Source organism: Maniola hyperantus, chromosome 15 (genome assembly GCF_902806685.2).
Source record: "Maniola hyperantus chromosome 15, iAphHyp1.2, whole genome shotgun sequence".
Taxonomy (NCBI): domain Eukaryota; kingdom Metazoa; phylum Arthropoda; class Insecta; order Lepidoptera; family Nymphalidae; genus Maniola; species Maniola hyperantus.
Genome location: NC_048550.1, coordinates 13,352,653 through 13,380,593, shown reverse-complemented (window position 1 = coordinate 13,380,593; position 27,941 = coordinate 13,352,653). Strand labels below are relative to the sequence as shown.

General features: G+C 40.4%; 1 protein-coding gene across 1 annotated transcript in view; it reads right to left on the bottom strand.

Moving 5' to 3' along the window:
* The window catches only part of LOC117989063 (uncharacterized), a 39,986-nt gene that overhangs the window by 2,799 nt on the left and 9,246 nt on the right, over positions 1–27,941 (bottom strand). The window contains exons 2-11 of the mRNA XM_069503590.1: positions 16,079–16,351; positions 11,389–12,365; positions 7,060–7,167; positions 5,762–5,893; positions 4,846–4,993; positions 3,541–3,747; positions 2,352–2,500; positions 1,471–1,598; positions 837–990; positions 462–557 (exon numbers count right to left, since the gene is read on the bottom strand). Of these exons, the coding sequence (XP_069359691.1) occupies positions 462–557; positions 837–990; positions 1,471–1,598; positions 2,352–2,500; positions 3,541–3,747; positions 4,846–4,993; positions 5,762–5,893; positions 7,060–7,167; positions 11,389–12,365; positions 16,079–16,343 (2,364 nt within the window). The 5' untranslated portion in view covers positions 16,344–16,351. The remainder of the gene's footprint in view (positions 1–461; positions 558–836; positions 991–1,470; positions 1,599–2,351; positions 2,501–3,540; positions 3,748–4,845; positions 4,994–5,761; positions 5,894–7,059; positions 7,168–11,388; positions 12,366–16,078; positions 16,352–27,941) is intronic.

Below are 27,941 nucleotides of genomic sequence, written 5' to 3'. Positions count from 1 at the left end.
TCAAGAAACCTACAGGGTACTTCCCGTTGCTTAGAATCATGAAATTTGGTAGGTAGGTCACATCCTACAACAACATCGTGAATTTAGGGTTACATCGCATAAAAAAAATTAAATTGTGGTTTTGGTTAATAAAACTATACCAAGTGGGGTATCATATGTATGAAAGAGCTTTACTTGTGCATTCTAAAACAGATTTTTAATTATTATTTTTATGAATCATAGTTTTTGAATTATCGTGCACAAATACGACTGTAGTACCGAACTCTCAGTGCGCGAGCCTGACTCGCACTTGGACAAAACACACGACCGTTTTTTTTTCATTTTAAGTTATTTAGAACATGGTATCACTTATCAGGTCTTCACTAACTACAGTGTCAGTTGTTCCCAGTACATAAATCCAGCACAGCTGAAAACCTGTTTCAAAAACCGTGTGTCTAGAGAAAAATAATGAGATAACTTACGACACTTCCTCCAAGGTCCGACACGAATAGATTCCAGTCATAGTTGTGTTTCTCCTCGTACACCGACACCATCATGTTGTTGAAGTGAAGGTATATCTGAAACAATTACAATACAGATATAACTGACTGACTGACTGATCTAGCAACGCCAAGCAACGCACAGGTCAAACTACTGGACGGATTGGGCTGAAATTTGGCATGCAGATAGCTATTATGACAGAGGCATCCGCTAAGAAAGGATTTTTGAAAATACAACCCCTAAGGGTGTGAAATATGAAATTGATGTAGTCCACGCGGACTAGGTCGCAAGCATTATATTTATTTTATAAGCATATATTAGTATTATAATATTATAAGCATAAAAAAGATAGCCACAGTGGTCTCCAAACTAGCGTCCGCCGCCGCGACGGGCCTGTGTATGTCCTGGTCGTCCCAGGTGTAGTTCCGCTGTCTGTCCGTCACAAACGCGTTGTACAGCAGCGAGCGGCAGAACCGAGGACAACTGCGGCACTCGTGGTTCTGGATCAAACTAGAAGAGGACAAGACAGATTTCGAAAAGAAACTACTATAATAACTTGTTAACTTAGGGGGGCAGTGATCCTGCAGCATCAGGATTAGGGAGTTGGATCCAGAAACTTTTATGCATCACCGCGGCGGAAATTTCCTCTGCTGATTTAAAAAAAAACCGGCCAAGTGCGAGTCAGGCTCGCGCAATGAGGGTTCCGTACTACAGTCGTATTTTTTCGACATTTTGCAGGATAATTCAAAAACTATGATACTATTAAATAAATAAAAATCTGTTTTAGAATGCACTGGTGAAGACCTTTCATAATAATATAATACTTGATATAGTTATCTTTCTTAGAAAATTGAAAATTACAAATTACAAATTGGTCCGGAAACCTCAAAAAAATCGATGTCCATAATTTTTTTTTAAAACGGGCCGACTTGAGAACCACCTCGTTTTTGGAATTCGGTTAAATATAAAACTGTTTAAAAACGTAAGTACTTTGTGTAGTTGGACATCAGAGATCTCATGTCGGAGAAGTTATTGCAGTACGGCAACTTGCTCTTCATCCAGGGTCCGGAACAGCCGACCAGCTTCGTCACAAGATCCGTTACGTATTGTGTTGTGCACTGAAAAGGATTTTAACTTTACAAGAAGATAAGTGGACACTGACAGTTGGCCTTGTCCACAAGTTCAAAGTCCGTGCTTAACGTATTATGTAGCGGGCTATGTTGGGTGTCTCTCTGAGGGGCAATTAATTCGTAACGAGGAAAACCGTCAGAGAACCAAAGTGACTGATATAGCCCTACGAATTAGCCAGCTGAAGTGGCAGTGGGCAGGCTACGTCTGCCGCAGAACCGATGGCCGCTGGGGCAGACGTGTTCTGGGGTGGAGACCGTGTATCAGCAAACACAGTGTAGGATGACCTCCAACCCGCTGGACTGACGACCTTAAGAAGGTAGCGGGAAGTGGGTGAATGAGGAAGGCAGAGGAGCGTGTATGGTGGCGCGCTCTTGGGAAGGCCTGTGTCCAGCTGTGGACGTAAACAGACTGATTGATTGATTGATTGATTACAAGAAGATAGAATCAGGTTTAGATTTCTATCTAAAGCTGAAGTGTATTTATGCCATATCTCTATACTAGTCTTACTAGTTTATATAATATGACCAGCTGATGCCCGCGACTTCGCTCGCGTGGATTTAGGTTTTCAAAAATCCCGTGGAAACTCTTTGATTTTCCGGGATAAAAAGTGACCGTGTACCTTCTCCAAGACGCAAGCTATCTCTGTACCAAACTTCGTCAAAATCGGTTAAACGGGTGGGCCGTGAAACGGTGATAAACAGACAGACACAATTTAGCATTATAATTATTAGTTCACTTACGGAGTTAGCGCTATAGTTAGCCGCGTTAGTACACGGACCGTCTTCACTGCTGATCATCACATACTCATCCACCGTCAGCTTGACGCTCACCATTTCCCCTGTGTTGACGTAAAGGTAATCCACTAGACCTCCGTTGTACACTTCAACTTCTGCAAGAAAGGTCACCTGGATTTGTAAATAACTCATACTTAATTTAGTTAAAGGTTATTTTAATTTAATTAATAAACTTAAATCTAAAAAAAACAAAATTAAATTAAAACTAAGATAAATTAAATTAAATTATTAAATTATTATTAATAATTAATTCTGATTTAGTTAAAAGAGATTGACAGAAGGACTGGCTCATTTTTTGCGCAACGGATCAGCCTGGCTGTCCAGCGCGGAAACGCAGCCAGTATTCTTGGTACCATTCCACGCGGGCATGATTTGTATTGTAATTAGATAAGGCTAACTTTAATTTTTATTGTAATACTAGCTTATTCCCGTGACTTCGTCCGTGTGGACTACAATAATTTCAAACCCCCATTTTACCCCCTTAGGGGTTTGATTTTTCGAAAATCCTTTCTTAGCGGATGCCTACGTCATAATAACTATCTGCGTGGTAATTTTCAGCCCAAACCGTCGAGTAGTTTGAGCTGTGCGTTGATAGATCAGTCAGTCAGTCACCTTTTCCTTTTATGCTTATACCTATTTAGATTTTCATTAAAATAAAAAAATAATGGAAAGTGATAATGTCGCCCAAGGTGGAACGCGTTTACTCAGAAGATATCTATTCACTCTCGTTTTTATGATACCCGGGTGTAGTTGGCTCTGTAGCTAGCTAAGAGTCGCAGGGAGCCGTTAGATTCAGGCGGCGGCGCACGGCGCAAGAACGTGGCGTATGGAGGAAGTCCCTACAATAGACTATATCCAGCAGTGGACATCCTTCGGTTGACGATGATGATGATGATATAATAGCCTCAATTATAGGTCAGCGGTTAAAAGTGCGGACTGAAATTCGAAAGATCGCCGGTTCAAACCCCACCCGTTGCACTATTGTCGTATTATTGTCGTATACCTAATTGGAGAGGAAACGGGAATGTTAGTCAAGGGTAATATTCTTTTTTTTTTTAAAAAGATTGGCTGCTGGCCGAAGTTCAGTCGGGGGGGGGGGGGGGGGGGGGTTTATCATCATTGCATTGTTTATTACCTGTGTAAGGTTCCCTTCCATAATGGATGTAAACATGGTATCCTGGGAGCCATTTACCAGTGGGCGCCTCCAGGTCAGAGGCGTAGTGCTGCAGAGTGACGGAGTAGCCGTACTGTCTGGTGGCCTTCGCCTTCATGTCCAGCGCTTTGGGCGATATGGTGTAACAGCGCCCGCCCACGAAGCCCATCACTGGGGTTATTTCCACATCTGATGACAAGACAGACTTTTATCGCAAAGATCAATTATGAAACCCGGACCGGTCCAGGACGTTGAGCGGATTTTTCTTTAATAGAGATAGCGAGCAAACGAGCAGGCGGGTCACCTGATGTTAAGTGAGGTCACCAGAGGAACTGCCAATGCGTTGCCGGCCTTTTAGGAATTTGTTGGTCCGCCCCTTGAATAACCCCATGTTGTAATCTAGTGGGAACACCGCCGATGGGAGTTGGTTCCACAGTTTGCATGTGCGTGGAAAGAAGGATCTGACACAGCCGACAGGGTGGAAGTGCACCAGACACCCAGATGGTGAGGGTGAAGTTCCTTACGGTGGCGCACGGTGCGGTTGTAGAAAAAGGAGGGTGGAATGAGGTCAATATTTTTTTCAGGAGTTGCTTGAAAAACAGCGCTGAGGTAGTGTACCCACATACACTACCCGGACGGACAATTTTGCGCCCCTTATATAATATTTTATCATTATTTCCTGTAGCCGAAAGGTGCCAACGGGACCCTATTACTAAGCCTTCGCTGTCCATCCGTCCGTCTGTCTGATTTATCTCAACATTGTTTTGGTCTGACGTAGTTTCTAGGGTTCCGAACCCGAAGGGCGCCAACTGGACCCTATTACTAAGCCTTCGCTGTCCGTCCATCCGTTCGTCTGTCGGTCAGCAAGCTGTATCTTGTGTGTAGGTAGAAAATTGATCACAGAATGTGTATTTCTATTGCCACTATAACAACAAAAGAACGCTAGCAAAAACGAAGACAGGTAGGTACTGATGATTATTGATAAGATACCACAAAAACAACGCGGAAAATAAATGAATAAATCCTGTATTTTGAAAGTTCGCGAAGTACCTATTGCAAAGAAAACATCTGACTGACGCTAGAGGTTAACGAACGTTGCGTAGATAGATGCCGCGTTGGCAATAATGCGTTGTAAGCGAGGAATGATAATTTGCGCGCTACACATTACGGCTTTGAAAAATACTAAATCAAATTGTTATTGGGATTGGATTGTGTTTAGGTAGTATAATAAAAGCGCTAAGTTTTTATTAGCGTTCTAATTACACTCTGGATAAGGTAGGTACTCACTCTCAGGCAGTCTATCGAGGCCGTATGATACAAAGTAGTCCTCTTGGTTGTACGAGATCTGTTCCCACAGCTCGTCCAGCGGGATCCTGGAGAAGTTGAACTCTCTCCACTGCGACGAGTAGCGAGGATGTGCGTGTAAGTTGTATTTCTACAAAAGAGAAAATGTAACTATATGTCGGCAGGGCTGTATTTTAATTGTAAACAGATTGCTCATTGAACATCACGTCATCGTCCCCACCTATTGTGAGACTATAAAATCGAACACGCTGTGCGTAGTGATTCATTATTGGTCTGGCTCTTGCCAGTGGAACTTCTCAGTAGACACTGTGTGTCGTATTGTGAGTTTTATTATTATTGTTGTTGTAACCTAATGTGATTTCTGTTGTTTGAGGTTATAGTACTAGGTGTGGTGTACTAGGTTAGCTGGTTGGTCTGGGACCGGTATGGGGATGGAGGAGCCGGTGTAGGTAGGGACCTGTGAGGACCTGAGGTAGTGTTACTTAGGGTTGTCTAGTCATAGGCGACGTTGTTGTCATGATTCATAAATGAGAGTTGCTATAGTTATTTAGCTAGCTGTCACGTACTATCATCATGATCAACCCATCGCTGGCTCACTACAGAGCACGGGTCTCCTCTCAGAGTGAGAAGGGTTTTGGCCATAGTCTACCACGCTGGCCATGTGCGGATTGGTAGACGTCACACACCTTCGAGAACATTATGGAGAACTCTCAGGCATGCAGCTTTCCTCATTTTGGTTTACATCACCGTTAAAGCAAGTGATATTTAATTAATTAAAACGCACATAACTCCGAAGAGTTAGAGGTGCGTGCCCGGGATCGAACCCTCGACCTCCGAACAGAAGGCGGACGTCCTAACCACTAGGCTATCACAGCTTATGGTAGCGTACTATAGGTACCTGTAGTTGTTTCTCCTTGTAGGGTGGCTCCCGGCAGAATGTGACGCTGGGGTACCTGATCGTCTTATTGTAGTCGAAGTGCGTGTACGTCGTGACTGGCTTGTCGATCAGCTTATCGATGCATGATGAGATCTACACAAAGAATCGATAACACTAAAGGTACAGGATATAATTAGAATGCTAGCGAAAACTTAGCGCTATTAAACCACCTAAACATAATCCAATACCAATACCTAACCATATGTCTTGTAGTTTTATTGATTCAGTATTTTTTTACACACGCAATGTATAATGTTCAAAACTCGGGGTTAATGCCCCGCCTACAACGCGATCACTGAGTCCGCGGCACATATCTACGCAACGTTTGTTTACCTCTAGCATCCATCAAGCACCAGCATTGCACGGTGCGCGGTGCGAAGTCATAATCGCGAGTACATTTGATCTACCAATATTATCGATTTTATCAGTTTTGATTTGTACTTAGTTATTATCTAGTTTAGTTTAGTTTTATAAGAGGAATGTGCAACATCCATACAAACTCAACTGAGTTTTAGGATGTCAAGCGTAAAATTGTATAATTATTATTTGGCTAAATAAAGAATTAAAAAAAAAATCCGTCAGATGGTTTATTTGCAATACATTGCGTACTTTTAAAAAATACAGGATGTTATTTTGCGTTTTTGTGGTGTCTAATCAGCAGACATCAGTACTTTTTATGACCTGATATTTTTCATTGACAACCTTTCTCAACAAGTAGCCGATTCTAAAAACTTTCAGTGCTACCCATTTATGATTATAATGATGATAATGATGATGATCCTTCTATTTAATCTAAATACATCTGAATATATAAAAGGAAAAGGTGACTGACTGACTGACTGACTGACTGACTGACTGACTGATTGACTGACTGATCTATCAACGCACAGCTCTAACTACTGGACGGATCAAGCTGAAATTTGGCATGCAGATAGCTATTATGACGTAGGCATCCGCTAAGAAAGGATTTTTGAAAATTCAACTCCCAAGGGGGTGAAATAGGGTTTTGAAATTTTGTAGTCCACGCGGACGAAGTCGCGAGCATAAGCTAGTATTTATATAAAAGGAAAAGACTGAGTGACTGACTGATCAATGAACGCACAGCTCAAACTGCTGGAAGAATCGGACTGAATAGCTATTATGAAGTAGACATCCGCTAAGAAAGGATATATGAAAATTCAATCCCTAGAGGAGTATAAAACAGGGGTGACGTAGTCCACGCGGACGTAGTCGCAGACAAGCTAGTTTGTATAGATTACCTGTTGAACGACCAGCATAAGACACAGCAAGATGACGACAGTCTTGAGGCAGTTGGTCCCTTGGAAGCATTTCACGCACTGTTGTTTTAAGCTCACAGGCGGCTCTGCCTTCTGAGGGAAAAAGAGATTTTAGGGTTCCGTAGTAAATAAGGAACCCTTATAGTTTCGCCATGTACGTCCGTCCTTCCATCCTTGGTTAATCTCAGAGACTATTAGTGCTAGAAATCTGTAATACTAGATGATGCCCGCGACTTCGTCCGCGTGGAATCAGGATATTCAAAAATCCCGTGGAAACTCTTCATTTTCCTGGATAAAAAGTAGCCTATGTCACTCTCCAGTAGGGCGATTGTCTAAAACCTGCATCAATCATTATTACAATCTCAATTGTTCTGATTGGCTGAATTTGTGCGATTCTTGTTGCAACAATGCATTGTGGCCAATAGTGAGCGAGCATTAACCAATCAGAGATGATTGCGATCGTGACATTGTAGCTGTCAAACAACCGCGGTAGAGCCACAGTCTTTATCTATACGGTCTATACCCGATGCAAAAAATCACGTCAATCGATTGCACCGTTGCAACGTGATTGAAGGACAAACAAAGACACTTTCGTGTTTAAAATATGGGTAGCGATACTGAAGATACCTATTAAAAATTAAAATAAATGAGTTTAAGAAGGAAAATTACGTATAGGTACTTACCGTATCGTCTACTTTAACTGACATAGTTATACTTAGTAGACCTATTCAAGTATATCAATCAAACAAGTTAAACATTTTGACAAGTTCCACTTCTGATGCAAGACACTATGGAAAATGCAATAACAACCCTGTTCGTCGTTTCGTTATCTATATTTATGGTATAATTGGAGGTAATCGTTAATTTTACGAGCTATAATATAGTCGCCATTATTTTCTGTTTTACCTGATAAGTCTGGTTCCACATAAGGTACGATGCCGCCTAGAAACTGTAGGGATAGGTCACAGACGCCTAATAGCCAGACACCCCCGATCGCCAAGCTTACGGTCGAATTTTTAATTAAACAAGATTTTTTGCCATTCTACCAGATTTTTATGATAAACTAGATGATGCCCGCGACTTCGTCCGCGTGGATTTAGATTTCTAAAAATCCCGTGGGAACTCTTTGATTTTCCGGGATTAAAAGTAGCTTATGTCCTTCCTCGGGATGCAAGCTATCGCTGTACCAAATTTCGTCAAAATCGGTTGAACAGATGGGCCGTGAAAGACTAGAAGACAGACAGACAGACAGACGGACAGACAGACAGACAGACACACTTTTGCATTTATAATATTAGTATGGATAAATAGTGCGGGGGCAAAAAGAATCTCCAACTGAGTTGGTTTATCAAACATTTTGAGTCGATGTTTCAATGGACTGAATGGTATAACAACATTGAGAACATTATGGAGAACTCTCAGGCATGCAGGTTTCCTCGCGATGTTTTCCTTCACCGTTAAAGCAAGTGATATTTAATTAAGTACCTACTTAAAACGCACATAACTCCGAAAACTTAGAGTTGCGTGTAAAGGATCGAACCCCCGACCTCTGATTAGAAGGCGGACGTCATAACCACTAGGCCATCACAGGGTATACCTCAAGATTTCATTTTGGTAACATGGTTAACCTAGTTTACCTAATTAAACTATAATTCAATAATTTATCGCCAATATGTTATATTAACAACAGCATAAAATGATTATAATAATATATGTGGTTATTAGAATTTAGGCAACAACCTAAGATAAGAGGCTTACTAATAGGGTCCCGTTGACACTCTTCGGGTACGGAACCCTAAAATGATCCAAAAATAGCCAAAATGCTAGCCAAAAAAACCTTACATAAGAACTAAGGCCATCTATCAGCTGGATAAAATAATGCAATTTACAAAAGCCATGAAGTTTAAACAACAGTGTATCAACTCATCAACAGATGGCGCTAGTCGTTTCAACATAATAACAGCTATCGGAGAAAGTAGAAAGTGTCAATAAAATGTAAGTAAAAGCAATTAATTAATTCCGTGCAATATTAACGGGACTAAAATTATTTACTTTATCTAAGTAAGATAATATTTCCGCTAACTAATTGCCTTTATAATAAGCAGTGATATAAGTGCGGCGACGGCTAAAACCGGCTTCCTATTCGGGGAGTTTGGGGTGCGATCCGAGGATATACCTCTTACTTTTCGGAGTTACTTGCTTTACTGGTGATGAAAAACATCGTGAGGAAACCTGCTTCACTCAGAGTTCTCCATACATCCCCAATGTGAAGTCTGACAATCCTCACTTGACTAGCGTGGTAGACTATGGTCACTCTCCTCATTCTAAAAAGAGACTCGTGATGTGTGCGTGCCAGGGATCAAGCTCCAACCTTCCGAATAGTAGGCGGACGTTTTTTTTTTTTTTATTCAGTTACAAGTTAGCCCTTGACTGCAATCTCACCTGGTGGTAAGTGATGATGCAGTCTAAGATGATAGCGGGCTAACCTGGAAGGGGTATGGCAGTTTTTATTAAACCCATACCCCTTGGGTTTCTACACGGCATCGTACCGGAACGCTAAATCGCTTGGCGGCACGGCTTTGCCGGTAGGGTGATAACTAGCCACGGCCGAAGCTTCCCACCAGATCAGACCAGAAATTTAGAAATTATAAAATTCCAAACCCCTGCCAGGAATCGAACCCGGGACCTCCCACTGTTAAGACCACAGCGCTCAAAACGTCTTAATTACTTGGCTATCACCACTTTCATCATCATGATCAACCCATCGCCGGCTCACTACAGAGCACGGGTCTCCTCTCAGAGTGAGAAGGGTTTGGCCATAACTACTACGCTGGCTATGTGCGGATGGTGGACTTCACATACCTTTGAGAACATTCTGGAGAACTCTCATAGGCATGCAGGTTTCCTCCTGATGTTTTCCTTCACCGTTAAAGCAAGTATTTTTAACTACCCGAAAAGTTAGAAGTGCGTGCCCGGGGTCGAACCCCGACCTACGATTAGAAGGTGGACGTCCTAACCACTAGGCTATCACAGCTATAAGAGCATGCTTTCTAAATTAAAACACTTGTTCATATTTAAGCCTTTATTATCTATCACAAATAAGTATTATTTACAAATAAAAAAAAACAATGTTATCATTAACTTAATTAGTTTATCACTAAGTTAATATCACTCGTACAAGGCACAATCTTCATGTAAGTACACACAAAATTATTACAAAATCATTTATTCTGTACAAAATCACAATAAATAAAGGTAACGTAAACATTCTTGGTCAAATACATGCCATTTCTATTAGGTACCTTACAACTCTGTGGTTATGTCTTTCCACCCTTAGGGTCCTTACACACGAGCGTTTCTCCGGCTTAGGCGCCATCTCCACGGACGAGAGAATCGCGGCGATAGTCTCGCCGTGCGACAAAATTCCACGTAAAGTAAAACAATAACAAAGTAGACAAAGTAATTCCACGCGGATGAAGTCGCGGGCATCAGCTGGTGTTAGTATATTAAGAGCTTGAATTACGGTAAATTTTAGGTTTTCCAGTAAAACCTAAGATTTACTTAGGTTTAGGATAAACCAAAAAATTACTAAATAATTTCATTACAATTTCACAATGCACATCAAAATTTTTATCCACGGACACTGGAATGATACACTCTTATAAACCTTATAGACAGAGAGCTAGCGCGTGCCAAACCTCCGTTATTTTATAAAAGCTGAAATTTTCTCTGCGTACGTACTGTCCCAACACAGGAAGTAATTTTAACAATTTATTAAACTTTAAGGGTGGCTGGCAGTTGGTTGCCACCATACTAAGGGTGAAATCTATAGTTAAAACGAGACAGATGTATATCTCTGACATAAATCTGTCTCGTTTTAACGCAATCTTATGTCTGAGCAAAGTCAAAGTGCGTTCTATAGATATCAGCCTTAGTGTCTGACAATGCATGACGTGTTTTCTAATACTTTTCCGAAGAAAATATAAAAAAAGTAAGACGTTATACTTTGACGTAAGATTTTTTACACCCTTATTACTTGTTATCGCTGATCGTTCCTCCCTGTGTTGGGGACGATCCATAGTAAAACTTTCAGCTTTTATAAAATAACGAAGGTCTGGCACGCGCTGGCTCTTAGTGACTTAAATAGCTACTAAATTAACACATTTTGTACAATTCTCACGATCACACTAACAATGAAATAGCTGTTGTTAATAAAACAACAACTGCAAAAGATAACGGAGTGTTGCAGACACCTGAATTAGGATTAATTTTGGCTGCAATTTTATTTGTTACATTCTTAATTTTATTTACGAACTTATCTAAAATATCTGATCTCGGTGTGACGTCACAAGCTGTGTGACTGATCGCATTCAAAACTGGAGCAGAGAAGACCCTGAAGTTAAAGTCGTTGGGGTCCAATTTATCGTACATCCAAATCGGCATTCTATTCGACAGAACCCATAGACTTTCGTTGTAATCTACTTTAATATCAGTGGGGTAAATCATCTTCACGTCATCCATATAAATTCTTCCTTGGTTCTTCATCAGGTATTCCTTGTTGGTTGTCCTCCAACAAGCGACAGCATTTAGATTTACAAGAGAGTAGAACAGGACTCCGGTTTTTGGGTCGACAAACGAAGCGCTTGATTGAGCGTTCGGTCCTCTGCTTCCGAGTAGTTTGAAGGCATCAAAATTTGCATCAGCTACTGATTGGTTCCTCAAGTATTCAGTAGATACTGCGAACTCATTATAACTGGCCATCGGATGGAAGTACAAAGTGCTGAAGTTATCAGCATTTGGAGCAGACAATCCTATTCCAAAAATGGCATCCGTCCAGCTGAAATTACGGCCTTTTACACTAAAATCGCACGCTAAAGGATCTGGGTGGAAGTAGTGATGAGTTATCCTCCAGGATTCGTTCTTTTCCCATGAATAAACCACGATGCCTGGTTTCCCCAAATCAGCGGCATAAGCAAAAGTTTTGTCACAATCTGAATCTTCAACAGCAATGTTTGCAAAACCAGAGTCTTCCTTTACTTGGTCTTTTGGGAAAACGTATTTTCTGATGAGCGTATCTGTCTTCAAATCGTAAATTATAAGGGATGGAGGGAATATAGTTTTGTTGTTCTCCAGATTCCCAATTTTCCCGTTGTCCAATACCCAAAGGCGGTCGCACTTGTCGGCTCTGATTCTGAAGGGTGAGACAATTTCTGGTTTCCCATCTGATCCTATCTGATGCGCTGCCCAGCTTGGGTAGGGGATCAGCTTTGGTGACTTTGTTGAGTTATCTGAAAACGAAATAGGATATCGTTATTTACCATCGAAAATAACACACTTCCAGGATTTTCTGCGAGATGCTATAAAGTCTCGCAAATTACTAATGCGCGTGGCCGCCATTTTAGTGACGTCAGCATTAGACTGAAGTTTCGAGCTGATAGTATATTTTTATTTCAGCTGACGTCAAAATTACGTCATTTCGGTGTTAATGAGACATGGTTCAAATTGCATGGAGCAATTTGCAGGACTTATACCACCTGGCACAAAATATGGTCACAAATTCTTACATCTATAGGACCTCTCTGAGGTTCGGATTCTTGACTATTAATCTGGATTTAAGGATAACTTTATTTTTCATAAAATAGTCTCGTGCTTGGAGTTTCTTTACGTGATCTAATCAGGAATGAGAAGATCCTTAGAAGAACCAGAGTAACTGATATGGATAAACATGTTGCAAAGGTGAAGAGGCAATGGGTGGAAAGCATCGTTCGAAGAACTGATAGACGTTGGGGTCCCAACGTGCTGGAATGGTGACTTCCCCACAGGGCATCAAACGACTCGCACAGGGTGAATCGTTTGCCACCGAATCCAGTTGGGGCAAGACCGTGGCATATGGGAACCCCTACAAGAGATCTATGTCCAGCGGTGGACGTCAATCGGTTGACAACTTTTTTTTTTTTTTTTAAGAATTATAGCCCTGTTAAATGACTAATAATCCCCTTTCCTCTCCAACTAAACGTCAGGCTTGTGCTAGGAGTAGGTACGACAATAGTGCAACGGGCGGGATTTGAACCGTCGACCTTTCGGTTTTCAGTCAACCCCTTTACCGGTTGAGCTATTGAGGCTCTTTTAGATTAAGAGTTAATTATATTACTAGCGTTTTTGAGATAAATAGGTTTCATCTTCGACCCCATCTTTTCCCATCGCGTCTTAGCTGCTTGAAAATAGGTGTGTCTGTGTACCTACTAACGCTGGATTCACATGTTCACGATGGCTTTCTTGTGTTCACATTTTCTTGCTTGTTCATGTAAGTAGTTGTGATTCATTATTTGTCGTTAGAAACTCAATAATATTATGAGTATTGCTATGCGTAATGACATGCGGAAAGTGAATGCAAAGTAGGAAAGGAAGTAACTTTCATTTGAGTACTCTCAATTAAATGTCAAAAAACTTGAAGATTCAGAGGTTTCTAGGCAAGGCAAACAATTTGTGTGACAATCGCTATGTGATAAAAGCATAATTATTTATTAGCGCATTTGTTACGGGTAAGGTTGGAAGTTGGAATAAACTTAGGTTTACCCGGGTTTACTTAGTTTTACCCAAGGTTCTTGGGTAATGTCCAAATATTAATGAAAAATGCGGTGGTCTCGATTAGGTTTTAGATTTAATTTAATTCATTTTAGTTTTAATTGTTTATAGTTTATTTGTTAACCATTGATAATAAAATTTAATAAAGTTTTAACTTATTATAAATACAGATACAACTACAAATAATATATTTTTTCGTACGTTCTTTCAATAATAAAATAAGTTTTTATTCGGAGTTTACCCACTCATTTACTAACTCACCTAGGTGTATCCAATGCTTACTGGTTAATGGTAAATTAATTAATTATAGACCCCACAATATAGTGAGGGGTCTCTTCCGTCAGCCCGGTCGACGGAAGGGACCTCCTTTTTTCTGGGTGGTTTAAAACGAAATAACCACTACATCGCCACTTACCACCAGGTGAGATTGCAGTCAAGGGCTAACTTGTATCTGAATAAAAAAATAAAAAAACTTACCTACTCGTATGAAGGTATATTATAAGTAGGTAGATAATTATTATTGTAATAATTGTTTCTTGTTGCAAAAAGATGAATAATAAATTAACCTTTTTTGCATTTGTCTGTTTAAAATAAAATTACTTGACAATTATCGTCATTTTACTCGAGTGTTTAAAATATTTCCGCCATAAGACAAAGGACATGATGTTGTCCTTCGCTGGGAATACCTATTTCTGTTGCGATATAAAGCTTGTTGTATTGTACTTGATTAATAATTCCATTGTTATTTATCTGTATGTTTGGTTCACAATAAAGAACTATTATTACTATTTACTGACTAGCTGATGCCCGCGGCTTCGCGCACGTGGATTTAGGTTTTAGGTAGGTTAAAAATCAATCAAAGAATTCCTACAGGATTTTTAACAACCTAATTCATCAGCTAGTTATGCCATAAAGCATAAAGTTTGAAGAAACCACCTTGCAACAATATACCTAAGTATATGGGATTCGCAAAAATTTCGTGTATTGCGATCTTGCGTGGTCAAGAACCGGTCCAGATGCCTTCGTAATGATCGCGTGCCCAAAACGGGCATTTCGAATACATCGATAATTATTATAGCGGGTCACCTCCAAACTCTACACATCTCCTTTTTGCACAGCTTCCACTGTATCATGTATGGGAATTGGGATGACACAACAGACATCATTTTAAGATGTATGATGAAATACCTTTATCACCAATTCTATATTATAGACTAGGTATATTATCATGCCCGCGAATTCGTCCGCGTGGATTTAGATTCTTAAAATCCCGTGGAAACTCTTTGATTTTCCGGGATAAAAAGTAGCCTATGTCCTTACCCGGGATGCAAGCTATTTCTGTACCAAATTTCGTCAAAATCGGTTGAACGGATGGCCCGTGAAAAGCTAGCAGACAGACAGACACTCTTTCGCATTTATAATACCTACTAGCTTATGCCCGCGACTTCGTCCGCGTGGAATTAGGTTTTTCAAAAATCCCTTGGGAGCTTTTTGATTTTCGGGGATAAAAGTAGCCTATGTCCTTCCCCGGGATGCAAGCTATATCTGTACCAAATTTCGTCAAAATCGGTTGAACGGATGGGTCGTGAAAGGCTAGCCGACAGACAGACAGACACACTTTCGCATTTATAATATTAGTATGGATTAGTATTGATATTGCAGAAAGAACAGACTTTTGAGGTAGCAATGATACGTTTACGACTTTAGGTAGGAGCTACTGAATTTTGTGTACACTTTCTACCCTACTCTATAAAAACCGGCGAACTGCGAGTCAGACTCGCACACCAAGTGTTCCGTACTACAAATGGGTTGATGTAACCACAAATTCACGGTTTTCGGATTTATTAATTTCATGATTCTAGGGTCAACGGGAAGTACCCTATAGGTTTTCTTTACAGACACGACGACTGCAGCCAAGCACTAGACTAGTCTATAAATTTAAAAAAGGCTCTGTGCATGCTAGTAACAAAAAACCGGCCAAGTGTGAGTCAGGCTCGCGCAACGAGGGTTCCGTACCACAGTCGTTTTTCGACGTTTTGCACGATAAATCAAAAACTATGATTCATAAAAATAAATAAAAATCTGTTTTATTATCCACAAGTGAAGCCCTTTCATATGATACCTCACTTGATATAGTTATCTTTCTTTGATAATACTAATTTGAAAATACTAATTATTAGTTCATGACCACATTTTTTTTTTGTGTGATGTAACCACAAATTCACGGTTTTCAGATTTTTCCCCGTATGTCAGCTATAAGATCCACCTACCTGCCAAATTTTATGATTCTAGGTCAACGGGAAGAAACCCTGTAGGTTTCTTGACAGACAGATAACAAAGTGGTCCTATTAAGGGTTCCGTTTTTCCTTTTGAGGTTTCCTTTTCCGGAACCCTAAAAAAAGGGTAAAACACTCACCTTTCAAGTTAACATAAGTCAAGCTAGCTGGCACACCACTCCTCCATCTAGGCACAGTAACAAACAGCTTATCCCCATAAATCTCCAAGCCCATGGGTATGTTGTTCTCTGGTACAAAGCTCTTGCTGTCGATGGCCTGCTGCCGAGCCTCGGGAGTCAGGAACTGGAAGTCCAGCTGTTTCCACTCGTAGATGATGTCCAGCTGTTCCATGCAGGTGGTGATGTAGACCAGCTGGAGGAATATGAGGGTTTTCGTGCCCCCCATTTTTGGAACTGGAATGAGAGGATAATTGAAATTAGTTACAAACTTTTTTTGCTGCAGCTCGTTTCATCATCATCATGATTAACCCATCGCCGGCTCACTACAGAGCACGGGTATCCCCACGGTGAGAAGGGTTTGGTCATAGTCTACCACGCTGGCCATGTGCGGATTGGTAGACTTCACACACCTTTCAGAACATTGTTTCCTCACGATGTTTTCCTTCACCGTTAAAGCAAGTGATATTTAATTACGTAAAACGCAAATAACTCCGAAAAGTTAAAGGTGCGTGCCCGGGTTCGAAACCCCGACCTCCGATTAGAAGGCGGACGTCCTAACCACTAGGCTATCACAGCTTCTAGGCTGCTCGTTTAGCACGTACTAATTACTTAAAATGTCGGTCGGTAAGACCTATTTGTTTTACTTTTTGGACCTTCTCAAACTTCTATCCGCTAATGCTCGGGCCACATTAAGGTTAACGTCAATGCCATTATTATCGCGATTTTGCCACGGGTAAAATCAACGCGTTAAACCGAGTGGCCACACTTCAACGGTTAACGTCTAATGCCAATTGAATTGGCATTAAACTCGTGTAACGCGGCAATGTGAAACGGCAGTCACTGTTAAAGCAGTCAGTCATTTTCTGTCTTACATTACAATTATAACTTACATTATTTACATTTGAACTTGTACCTACTAAAATAGAATGATTGTAGGTACAAGTAATAATAATACGCTTCCGTGTGTTTTACTAAACTGGTTTTAGATCAGACCCATAATATTTTTGACTAAACAGGTTTCTGATTCAGATCCAAGTATTTTGGACTACATAATATTACATAATATACCAACGAATGTGATGTAACGAATGTTGTAGGTATTTTTCACATTTCACATCCCATTATTTTCCTATATTGCAATGTAGGAAACTGTTTAAGGAATATTCTTAAAAAAGCTTCCTTCAAATGGGAAACCCAAAATACGAACCGCATCGAGTCACCGAAGTTATTTTAAGATTTCCCAATCAATTTATAATGACGCACGCATTGTTCAAAATGTAGGTAGGTACCTACCTAGTTACCTTCCTACGTTCTACACGTCATATTATTTTGGTCCATTATACGACTACACGACTTCAACAATCCTTCACTTGTTAGGGTCCCGTACCTGAAGGCTGACAAACTGTCCGCTTTCCGTCTGACTGTCTGTCAATGGGTTGTATCTCGTGAACCATAATAATAGGTAGACAATTATAATCCGGGTATCTTTAAAACAAGAGTGAATAGGCACCTTCTAGGCAAACACGTCCCATCTTAGGCCATATCATCACTTTCCATCAGGTGTGATCGTGGTCAAGCGTGCGCCTATAACGAATAAATAAAAAAAAAGTCTAATCTCGGGGTTCTGGTTTCTATGTGAACAGGGTTAGCTGAGAAAGCGTTCCTACTGACAGTCGCGTTTACCACTTGTCCATCATTAGCCCCATCACCGTGTCAATCTAGCACGCTAACAAGAGAAAATGTCGCCTATCTAATATCTACAGAAACAGTGGGAACGTCAGATCATTTGTGTCAGTTTACACATCTGTACAGAGCTTTCCTTATTAGGGTTTCGTACCCGAAAGAGGCCAATGGGACCCTATTACTATGATTCCGCTGTCCCTCCGTCACCCCTCCGTCTATCCGTCAGTCTGTCAGTGGGCTGTATCTCGAGAACCGTAGTCCGTAATAGGTAGAGCTGAAATTTTCACAGAATGTGTTTAATAATAAAAAAAATTAAAATGGCCGCCCGCGCCTTTAATAAAAAGTGTTGTGTGTTCTGTATGATGGTATGGTACCCTTTTCGTGTGCGAGTCCGACTCGCACTTGACCTCTTTTTAGCATTGATTATATACAAGTACTATATTAATAATTATTATAAGTATTGATAATAAAATAGTCATTTATTTAGGCAACTTGAACCCATTTGAACATACATAAAAGTAAATACAAATACAAATGTACAATTGTTAAAAAAAAAATGAAAATAATAAAGTTACAAAATATACAATAATAAAATTTAAATTAAATTAAAACTAGAGATTGCCCCCAAATAGGAGGTTCGTACTTTATTTACGGTTATTGTCACGATGTACGGCAAGCCAGTACTTCAGTATGGGATTTTCAGGGCACTCAGAGCATACCCTGAGGACCTCGTTTTGAGAATCGCGGTATATTGAGTATATACTACTACAACCCTCAGTTAAAGGCATGTACAGCATTAATTAATCTTTGAGAACATACATACCTAATGATCCTTTCAGTATGAATATATCTAGAACCTTCGAGCTAGATTCTAGCTTAAACGAACTAGGTATTAAATGTGCTTGAAAATTAGAATAGACAAGTTCTAACTTAGTTCCAAGCTGTGATCTAGCCTAGTGGTTAGTTTATTTATTAATATTAGTTAGCACGTCCGCCTTCTAATCGGAGGTCGGGGGTTCGATCCCGGGCATGTACCTCTAACTTTTCGGAGTTATGAGCGTTTTAATTAATTAAATATCACTTGCATTAACGGTGAAGGAAAACATCGTGAGGAAACCTGCATTCCCGAGAGTTCTCCATAATGTTCTCGCTGTGTGAAGTCTACCAATCCGCACATGGCTAGCGTGGTAGACTATGGCCAAGCCCTTCTCACTCTGAGAGGAGACCCGTTCTCTGTAGTGAGCCGGCGATGGGTTGATCATGATGATGACTGTATATGAATAGGTGTCTCATGGTATTCCGAAAATTGCCTAGCGTATGTAACTAATATTTTATAACTAAGCATTATATTATAACTAACTATTTAACATTCCTATATCATTCAAGTCGAGGTTGATTAAAAAAAATATAGTTCCGGTGGCCGCAAGCAAGGTCGAGTTGCCTTTCTATTACTTCATTCATTTTTCCCTTTACAGACTATTTATAGTCCGCGACAGGTTGAGACACAAAGCCTAAAGACGAAAGTCTTTAATGAGTGTGTCCTACCTGTGATGACGTATGGCGCTGAAACGTGGACACTGACAGTTGGCCTTGTCCACAAGTTCAAAGTCGCTCAGCGGGCTATGGAGCGGGCTATGTTGGGTATCTCTCTGAGGGACAAAATCCGTAACGAGGAAATCCGTAGAAGAACCAGAGTGACCGACATAGCCCATCGAATTAGCCAGCTGAAGTGGCAGTGGGCAGGCCACGTCTGCCGCAGAACCGATGGCCGATGGGGCAGACGTGTTCTGGAGTGGAGACCGCGTATCAGCAAGCGCAGTGTAGGACGACCTCCAACCCGCTGGACTGACGACCTTAAGAAGATAGCGGGAAGTGGGTGGATGAGGAAGGCGGAGGATCGTGTGTGGTGGCGTGCTCTTCAGAAGGCCTATGTCCAGCAGTGGACGCAAATAGGCTGATTGATTGATTGATTGACAGGTTGAGATGGCAACCAGAGTATGAGGCGGGGGGACGCCCCGCACACCCGCACGTCAACGGCGCTCGCCCGCACCGGGTTAGTGCGGGACGTTCTCTCCACGATTGCCATTATAAAATAATGTCGCCATAGACAAAAATATCACGTGTTTTTTTTTGTCAGTTGCGGCGTTATTGAAGGACAAACGAACAAAAAAAACTTTCGCATTTGAAATATGTACTGATTATTGACAACCCTAGCTACGATTCAGCACGCTCACGGCATTACGATTAGTTTTTTATTACTTTCACACAAATACCACCTTTCGGTGTAATAGTAATAAAGCTCACGTTTAAATGCAGGGATTTGTTACGGCGATTTGTTGCGCCTAAAGACGACACGCCTGTAAAAGCATTTAAACTTGAAAATGAAATAAAATATTAAATTATTTCAGCGTGAAATAACATTCCACATTTTTTATCGTAAAAGCTATTAAACTAAAAGTTATAGGTAGGACGTAGGTACCTACTACGTTATAACAAAATGCAATTTTGTTATGTACAGGGTGCAACCAGAACGCTAGCAAAAACGAAGAAAAGTGATAGTACCTACTGATGATTAGGTACTGATAATAATATGATACCACAAAAAAAGGCGAAAAAAATACACGTTGTAAAAGTTCACGATTGTCTGATTGATCTTTCCGATTGCCATCTCAACCTGTCGCGGACTATAATTATATAAACTTTATTATCTCTACATAGTATAAAATAAAGTCTTTTCCCGCGTCTGTATATATGTATTGTATGTATGTATGAACGCGTAGATCTTTTGAACTACGCAACGGATTTTAATGCGGTTTTCACCAATAGATAGAGTGATCTAAGAGGAAGGTTTATAGGTATAGTTTAATTCTCAAAAATTAGAGATCCCTAGGGAAATTGAAATAATGTGAATTTGGTCGGAAAAAAACCTCTCATTTGAGAGTTTCCGAGGCGTGCGCTGCATTAATGATCAAAGTTACACGAAAACAATGTATGGTGAAATTGTTTCTCTTATAAAGTTGTACATAAAAGTCCACGATAGCATACATGTATCTTTGAAGGTTTGCTCACAATACTCGATTTTATGATTTTCAAATGTGATCTGAAACAAAGCCTTACTTTCGAGGGTGTTTTTACTGACACACTATTAATTCTTCTCTAAATAAAATTGTTAATCATCTGTTATATTCAATTTAGACCAAAATTGCCCTTTGCATCATTTAATTTAGAATAATATCTTACGAGATATCATAAAATCAAAATAATATGAAATATTAAAACTAACGTGCAAAATTTTTTTACAAAAAAAATAAAACCGACTTCGATACACAAACACTAAAAATTGAAAAATAATTTAATTTATTACCGAATATATTATGTATACAAGAGTTAATATAGTTCCATAATAATACTTTTTGATGCCGGTGCCAATTAGATTTAGCTGCGCGAATCGTCTAGACTTCATATTTTTATGGGACTCCACAATGGCACCTCATTGGCACCGACCCCAAAAAATATTATTATGGAACTATATTAACTCTTGTATACATATTATATTCGGTAATAAATTAAATTATTTTTCAATTTTTAGTGTTTGTGTACCGAAGTCGGTTTTATTTTTTTTGTAAAAAAAAATTATTTCACAATTTTTAGTGGCCCCATGGAATTATGCTATGACTGGTTAAAAATCTACTGTTTACTAAGCTATTACACTGATCGCGAGCAATTTACTCTTATCCGTTGAGGAGTTCCAGTATCTATCTTCGAAGATGTTCATCAGATCTTCACCAAATTTAAATGGGACCAACTTTGAAGTATACCCTTTCAAACAAAAAAAGAATTTTCAAAATCGGTCCAGGCGTCTTCGAGTAATCGGGGAACATACATTAAAAAAAAAAAAAAAAAAAAAAAATTCCGACGAATTGAGAACCTCCTCTTTTTTTGAAGTCGGTTAACAAAACGAGACGGAGGCGGCTGTGCCGCGGCGCCTATAATCTCCTCACTGACAACCACACGAGTAGATATCTGACTTCACATTAGTATCGACGTTGCACCCCATGCGAAGCCGGGGCGGGTCGCTAGTAATATATTAACATGTGAGCTTCAGCAGGTTAAGGTTGGGGACCGGTTTATTTGATAATAGTTTGCACAAAAAGTGAAAATCCACTAGAAAACTGGTCAAGTAGGTATCTATACGTATGTTTTGTGCCATAAGTGGTTTCGTGCAATACCGATTTGGCTTTTTTCATTAGAACTAAGTTAGAATTGTCTTTTCTGTTTTTTTTATTAAATACCTAGTTCCTTCAAGCTAGAATCTAGCTCGAACGTTCTAGATATCATTATCATCATGATCAACCCATCGCAGGCTCACTACAGAGCACGGGTCTCTCAGAGTGAGAATGGCTTGGCCATAGTCTACCCCGCTGGCCATGTGCGGATTGGTAGACTTCACACACCGAGAACATTATGGAGAACTCTCGGGAATGCAGGTTTCCTCACGATGTTTTCCTTCACCGTTAAAGCAAGTAATATTTAATTAATTAAAACGCACATAACTCCAAAAAGTTTGAGGTGCGTGCCCGGGATTGAACCCCCGATCTCCGATGAGAAGGCGGACGTCCTAACCACTAGGCTATCACAGAGTTCTCATATACAGTACCTACGCGGCAGAAAATAATGTACATCGACCTTTAGAATAAGATTTCGGCTTTGTAGGGCGTTGTCTCTGTCACTCATACCTATACAGGGTGTAACCAAAACGCTAGCAAAAACGAGGACAGGTGATACTACTGCTGATTACTGATATGATACCACAATTAAAAACGCAAAAAAAAAATTAAAAATCCTATATTTTGTCAAAGTTCACGATATATTGCAAATAAAACATCTGACTGACGCTAGAGGTTAACGAACGTTGCGTAAGTAGGCCACTCGGAGTCAATGCCGCGTCGTAGATGTTGCATTGACCAGAGTTTTGCACGCTATACATTGCGGGTTTGAAAAATACTAAATCACTAAAACTACAAAATGAGGCAAATGGTTATTAGTATTGGATTGTGTTTAGGTAGTAGCTATAACAATAACGCTAAGGTTTTGCTTGCGTTCTGGTTACACCCTGTATGACGTTTTGTCGGTCTCAACGACAGAGACAATGCTCTACAAATCCACTATCTCCTTGTAAAGGTTGATGTACATTATTTTCTGCCTCGTACTGTAACCATAATTGCTCTTTCCTACAAAATTATGCGTTTAAACGCACGCGTACGAATAAAAATTACGCACTGACATTTCCTTATCCCATCCCCTCAGGCTATAACCGTCCTTATGTCTAGGACATGTACAGCTTTAATGGCATGTACGCAAATCAACTTACTTGTACTGTAGGTGTTGTGTACAACATACGTAGAGGAGAAGTTACAAAAAGTGCACGGCATAATTACCCTTATATTTAAATATTTAATGGCTATAATTGTGCGTACATTTATCATGTAGCCTGCGAGCTGGAGCGCTGTAGAGGGCGCACCCATGCGACTTTCCGGTACGCCCTGACCTAGTAAAATCGGAGCACTCTCTTGAGACTTGAGGCCAATATATCTCATTGAATACTTTTGCTCATGGTTACAATTAATATTGGCTCCTATCATCATCATCATGGCTATGCTTGGAGTTTCTCTACGTGATCAAATCAGAAATGGGGAGATCCGTAGGAGAACTAGAGTAACCGACATAGCTCAACGGGTTGCGAAGCTGAAGTGGCAATGGGCAGGGCACATAGTACGTAAAACCGATAGACGTTGGGGTCTCAAGGTGCTGGAACCGACCTCGCACCAGAAGACGCAGCGTTGGAAGACCCCCCACTAGGTGGACGGACGACATCAGAGTCGCAAAGAGCCGCTGGATTCAGGCGGTGCAAGACCGTGGCGTGTGAAAGTCCCTACAAGAGACATGTCCAGCAATGGACGTCTATCGGTTGATGATGATGATGATGATCATAATCATTAACCCATTCACCGGCCTACCATTAAGATGGGTCTCTGCTCAGAAGTAATCCTTCTCGGTTTAGGCCACCACGCTGGATTGGCAGACTTCACACACCTTTGAGAACATCATGGAGAACTCTCAGACATGCAGGTTTCCTCAAGATGTTTTCCTTCGCCGTCAAAGCAAGTGATTATTTAGTTTTAGTGAGCGTCTGTTTTTCCTCATATTTTCCTATTCTTAAGGTTGCCTGATAGAGAATAGAGATCCCTAATAACTTAGCGATAAGGCCGCCTTTTGTATCTTCCTTCTGTCTGTGTTTTTTTTTTTGTTTTTTTATTGTAATCCTTCTTGTGGTGGTACAAATAAAGTGTATAATAAATAAATAAATTAATTATTTAATTGCTTAAAACGCACATAACTTCGAAAGTTAGAAGTACATGCCAGGATCGAACCTCCGACCTCCCGAACCTGACGCCCTAACCACTAGGCTATCACAGCTAGCCTATAAACAAGTATTATGATAGAATAGTCCGTAGGTATATGACGTGATTTTGCAAGAGCTAAGTTATAAAGTAGGACTAGCTTATGCTCGCGACTTCGTCCGCGTGGACTACACAAATTTCAGACCCCTATTTCACCCCCTTAGGGGTTGAATTTTCAAAAATCCTTTCTTAGCGGATGCCTACGTCATAATAGCTATCTGCATGCCAAATTTCAGCCCGATCCGTCCAGTAGTTTGAGCTGTGCGTTGATAGATCAGTCAGTCAGTCAGTCACCTTTTTCTCTTATATATTTAGATTAAAATGTGGTAGAGCTATAAAAACACGAAACAATACTCATTAGTTACAACTTACAAGTTACAAGCAAGTTGTCTTTAAGTAATGTGTTATGTGACCCACTTCACGTCTTGTTCCCGCCGTTTTGCGTTATCGGTGCAATAAAACGGAGTCCACTTCATTAACAACTACAGCAGTACAATAACAGACGAGAAAATAATGAACTATATAAGTCAATGTACCTACTAATCGAACAAATCAGCCTAAGAGCCAGCGCGTGCCAGACCTTCCTTATTTTATAAAATCTGCAAGTTTACCTGCGTTTTGTCCCCAACACACGTATGTTCGGATGTTTGTTTGAATCATGGCGGCTTTGGGAGATAACAGCTGAAGGTGTAAAAAATCTTACGTAGGATAAAGTCTAATCTAAATATATAAAATTCAAAGTCCTGACTGACTGACATATTTATATCAACGCACAGCCTAGACCGCTGGTCCTAGAGACATGTAATTTTGAGGGTGTGTTCTTTGTAAAGAGTAGATAACCACTAAGAAAGGATTTTTTGAATTTCCACCCCTAAGTGGGTTAAATAGGGGATGAAAGTTTGTATGAAAGTCTGTCATTTTTCAAGTTATTTACATGAAAATTGGTATTTGGGTTTTCGGTAATAAATGAAGAAATATGTATTTCAGGATTTTTGGAAATTCAACCCTCACCTCGATTTTCTAAATTGCACCCGAGCGAAGCCGGGGCGGGTCAGCTAGTTTTTAATATTTTTTTAATATTAGAAATCACGTCATGAATTGTCAAACGTGAAAAACAAACATCCAAAGAACCTCCCACTGTTGGGAAGCATATACGCAGAGAAATCATGATTTTTTTTTAATTAATCTCTTTTATAATGAACTAGCTCGTGCTCGCGACTTCGTCCGCGTGAACTACACAAATTTCAAACCCCTAATTTACCCCCTTAGGGGTTGAATTTTCAAAAATCCTTTCTTAGCGGATGTCTACATCATAATAGCTATCTGCATGCAAAATTTCAGCCCGATCCGTCCAATAGTTTGAGCTGTGCGTTGATAGATCAGTCAGTCAGTCAGTCAGTCAGTCTGTCAGTCACCTTTTCTTTTTATATATTTAGATTCTAGCCCCATAGACTGCCGCTATACAAAAATTCACGTCATTTTATTATTACTACAGTCCTAGACCCTAGAATTTAAGCCCCTCTACATTATCGATGTCGTGGATGTCAGACTTCCGCTTTGTGCTAACATGTTCTGGCTTTTAAAGCCTTGTTGTCCGAAATTTGTATGTTAGAGAGAATATCTTCAGGTGTGAGGTACCCTGGTAAATACTAATTAATGACTTCACACCTCTTGCCTTCTTACCTAACACCTAGGCTATACCACAGTTTAACGAAAACCAGTTGTTCTACGCCTTTGAAGTCGAGCGATGCCGCCGCTCGTGTAGGTATATACGTATTCCTACGCAGATATGCAAGGGTTGTCACAAAATTGGGATTAAAATCGCGGGGAAATCGGTGAAATTTTAGACCCTTGTTCTGTTTAGAATTCGTATAGCATCCGTAGACAGACCAGTAATGCACCATTTTATGATAGAACTTACTAAACGACACTTAAAATATTTAAAACTACGCTCACGTAAACCCTCGTCCATCAATCACACAGACTACGCGAATCTGCGTGCGGCGCGGCCCGCTGCAGTTGCTCTGTACAAGTACATTCGTAATTATTGGACTGTATATTTCAAGGCTGTGGCTAGGCTGGCTTAGGCTAACTTTGCACTATAATTGGCTAAAATCATTACAGCTTACTAGATGATGCCCGCGACTTCGTCCGCGTGGATTTAGGTTTTGAGGTAAAAATCCCGTGGAAACTCTTTAATTTTCCGGGATCAAAAGTAGCCTATGTCCTTCCCCGGGATGCAAGCTATCTCTACCTATACCAAATTTCATCAAAATCGGTTAAACGGATGGGCCGTGAAAAGCTAGCAGACAGACAGACAGACAGACGAACAGACAGACACACTTTTGCATTTAGCATTTTTTATCCATACTGGAGACGTGGACACTGACAGTTGGCCTTGTCCACAAGTTCAAAGTCGCTCAGCGGGCTATGGAGCGGGCTATGTTGGGTATCTCTCTGAGGGACAAAATCCGTAACGAGGAAATCCGTAAAAGAACCAGAGTGACCGACATAGCCCAGCGAATTAGCCAGCTGAAGTGGCAGTGGGCAGGCCACGTCTGCCGCAGAACCGATGGCCGATGGGGCAGACGTGTTCTGGGGTGGAGATCGCGTATCAGCAAGCGCAGTGTGGGACGACCTCCAACCCGCTGGACTGACGACCTTAAGAAGATAGCGGGAAGTGGGTGGATGAGGAAGGCGGAGGATCGTGTGTGGTGGCGTGCTCTTGGGAAGGCCTATGTCCAGCAGTGGACGCAAATAGGCTGATTGATTGATTGATTGATTGATTGATCCATACTGGATTATATAAAACTAGCTTATTCTCGCGAATCCATCCGTGTGGCTACACAAATTTGAAACCCCTATGTGACCCCCTTAGGAGTTGAATTTCCAAAAAATATTTCGTTAGTAGCTAGATGTCTACGTTGTAATAGCTGCAGGCCAAATATCAGCCCGATCCGTCCAGTAGTTTAAGCTGTGCGTTGATAGGTCAGTCAGTCAGGCAGCTTTTCTTTTAAAATATAGACTAGAGGATATGTCCGCAACGCGTGGACTACGCAATTAATTTCAAACCCCTATTTTATCCCCTTCGGGATTAAATTTTCAGCAATCCTTTGTTAGCGGATGTCTACGTCATATTAACAGCATGCCGTTAAATGAGTTCAATAGATTGAGCTGTGCGTTGTTACTTGATAGATCAGTCAGTTAGTCAACTTTTCTGTTTATATATCTATTATTTAGATTATGTTTGTCTGTCTGTCTCCGGGTAAAGAACAAGCGGGCATCTGTCTGTTACCTATCCGTTCACGCATCGCGCATCCTGATGAATTTAAACTTTGTACAAATTTTAATGTCCAAGAAAAACGCGTTTTCTCTTCCATTCCTACGTTGTTTTTCACTTGCAGTTAGGTAAACGATTGATGAAAAACTATATTAAATTGTACTTGGGCAATTAATTTGGTAACCACCTCATTTGATAGCAATAAACCTTCTTTACTTATTGGTAAATTAGTCGGGTTGGCACATTCGATCCGGCAATTTTTCTTCAAAAGCAAAATCGATGTAATTAACTTCCGAACATTGATTCTGGCGAAAATTTTATAATTTCTAAACTTCCGTGGCCCTACCGCGGTTGTTTGACAGCTACAATGTCACGATCGCAATCATCTCTGATTGGTTAA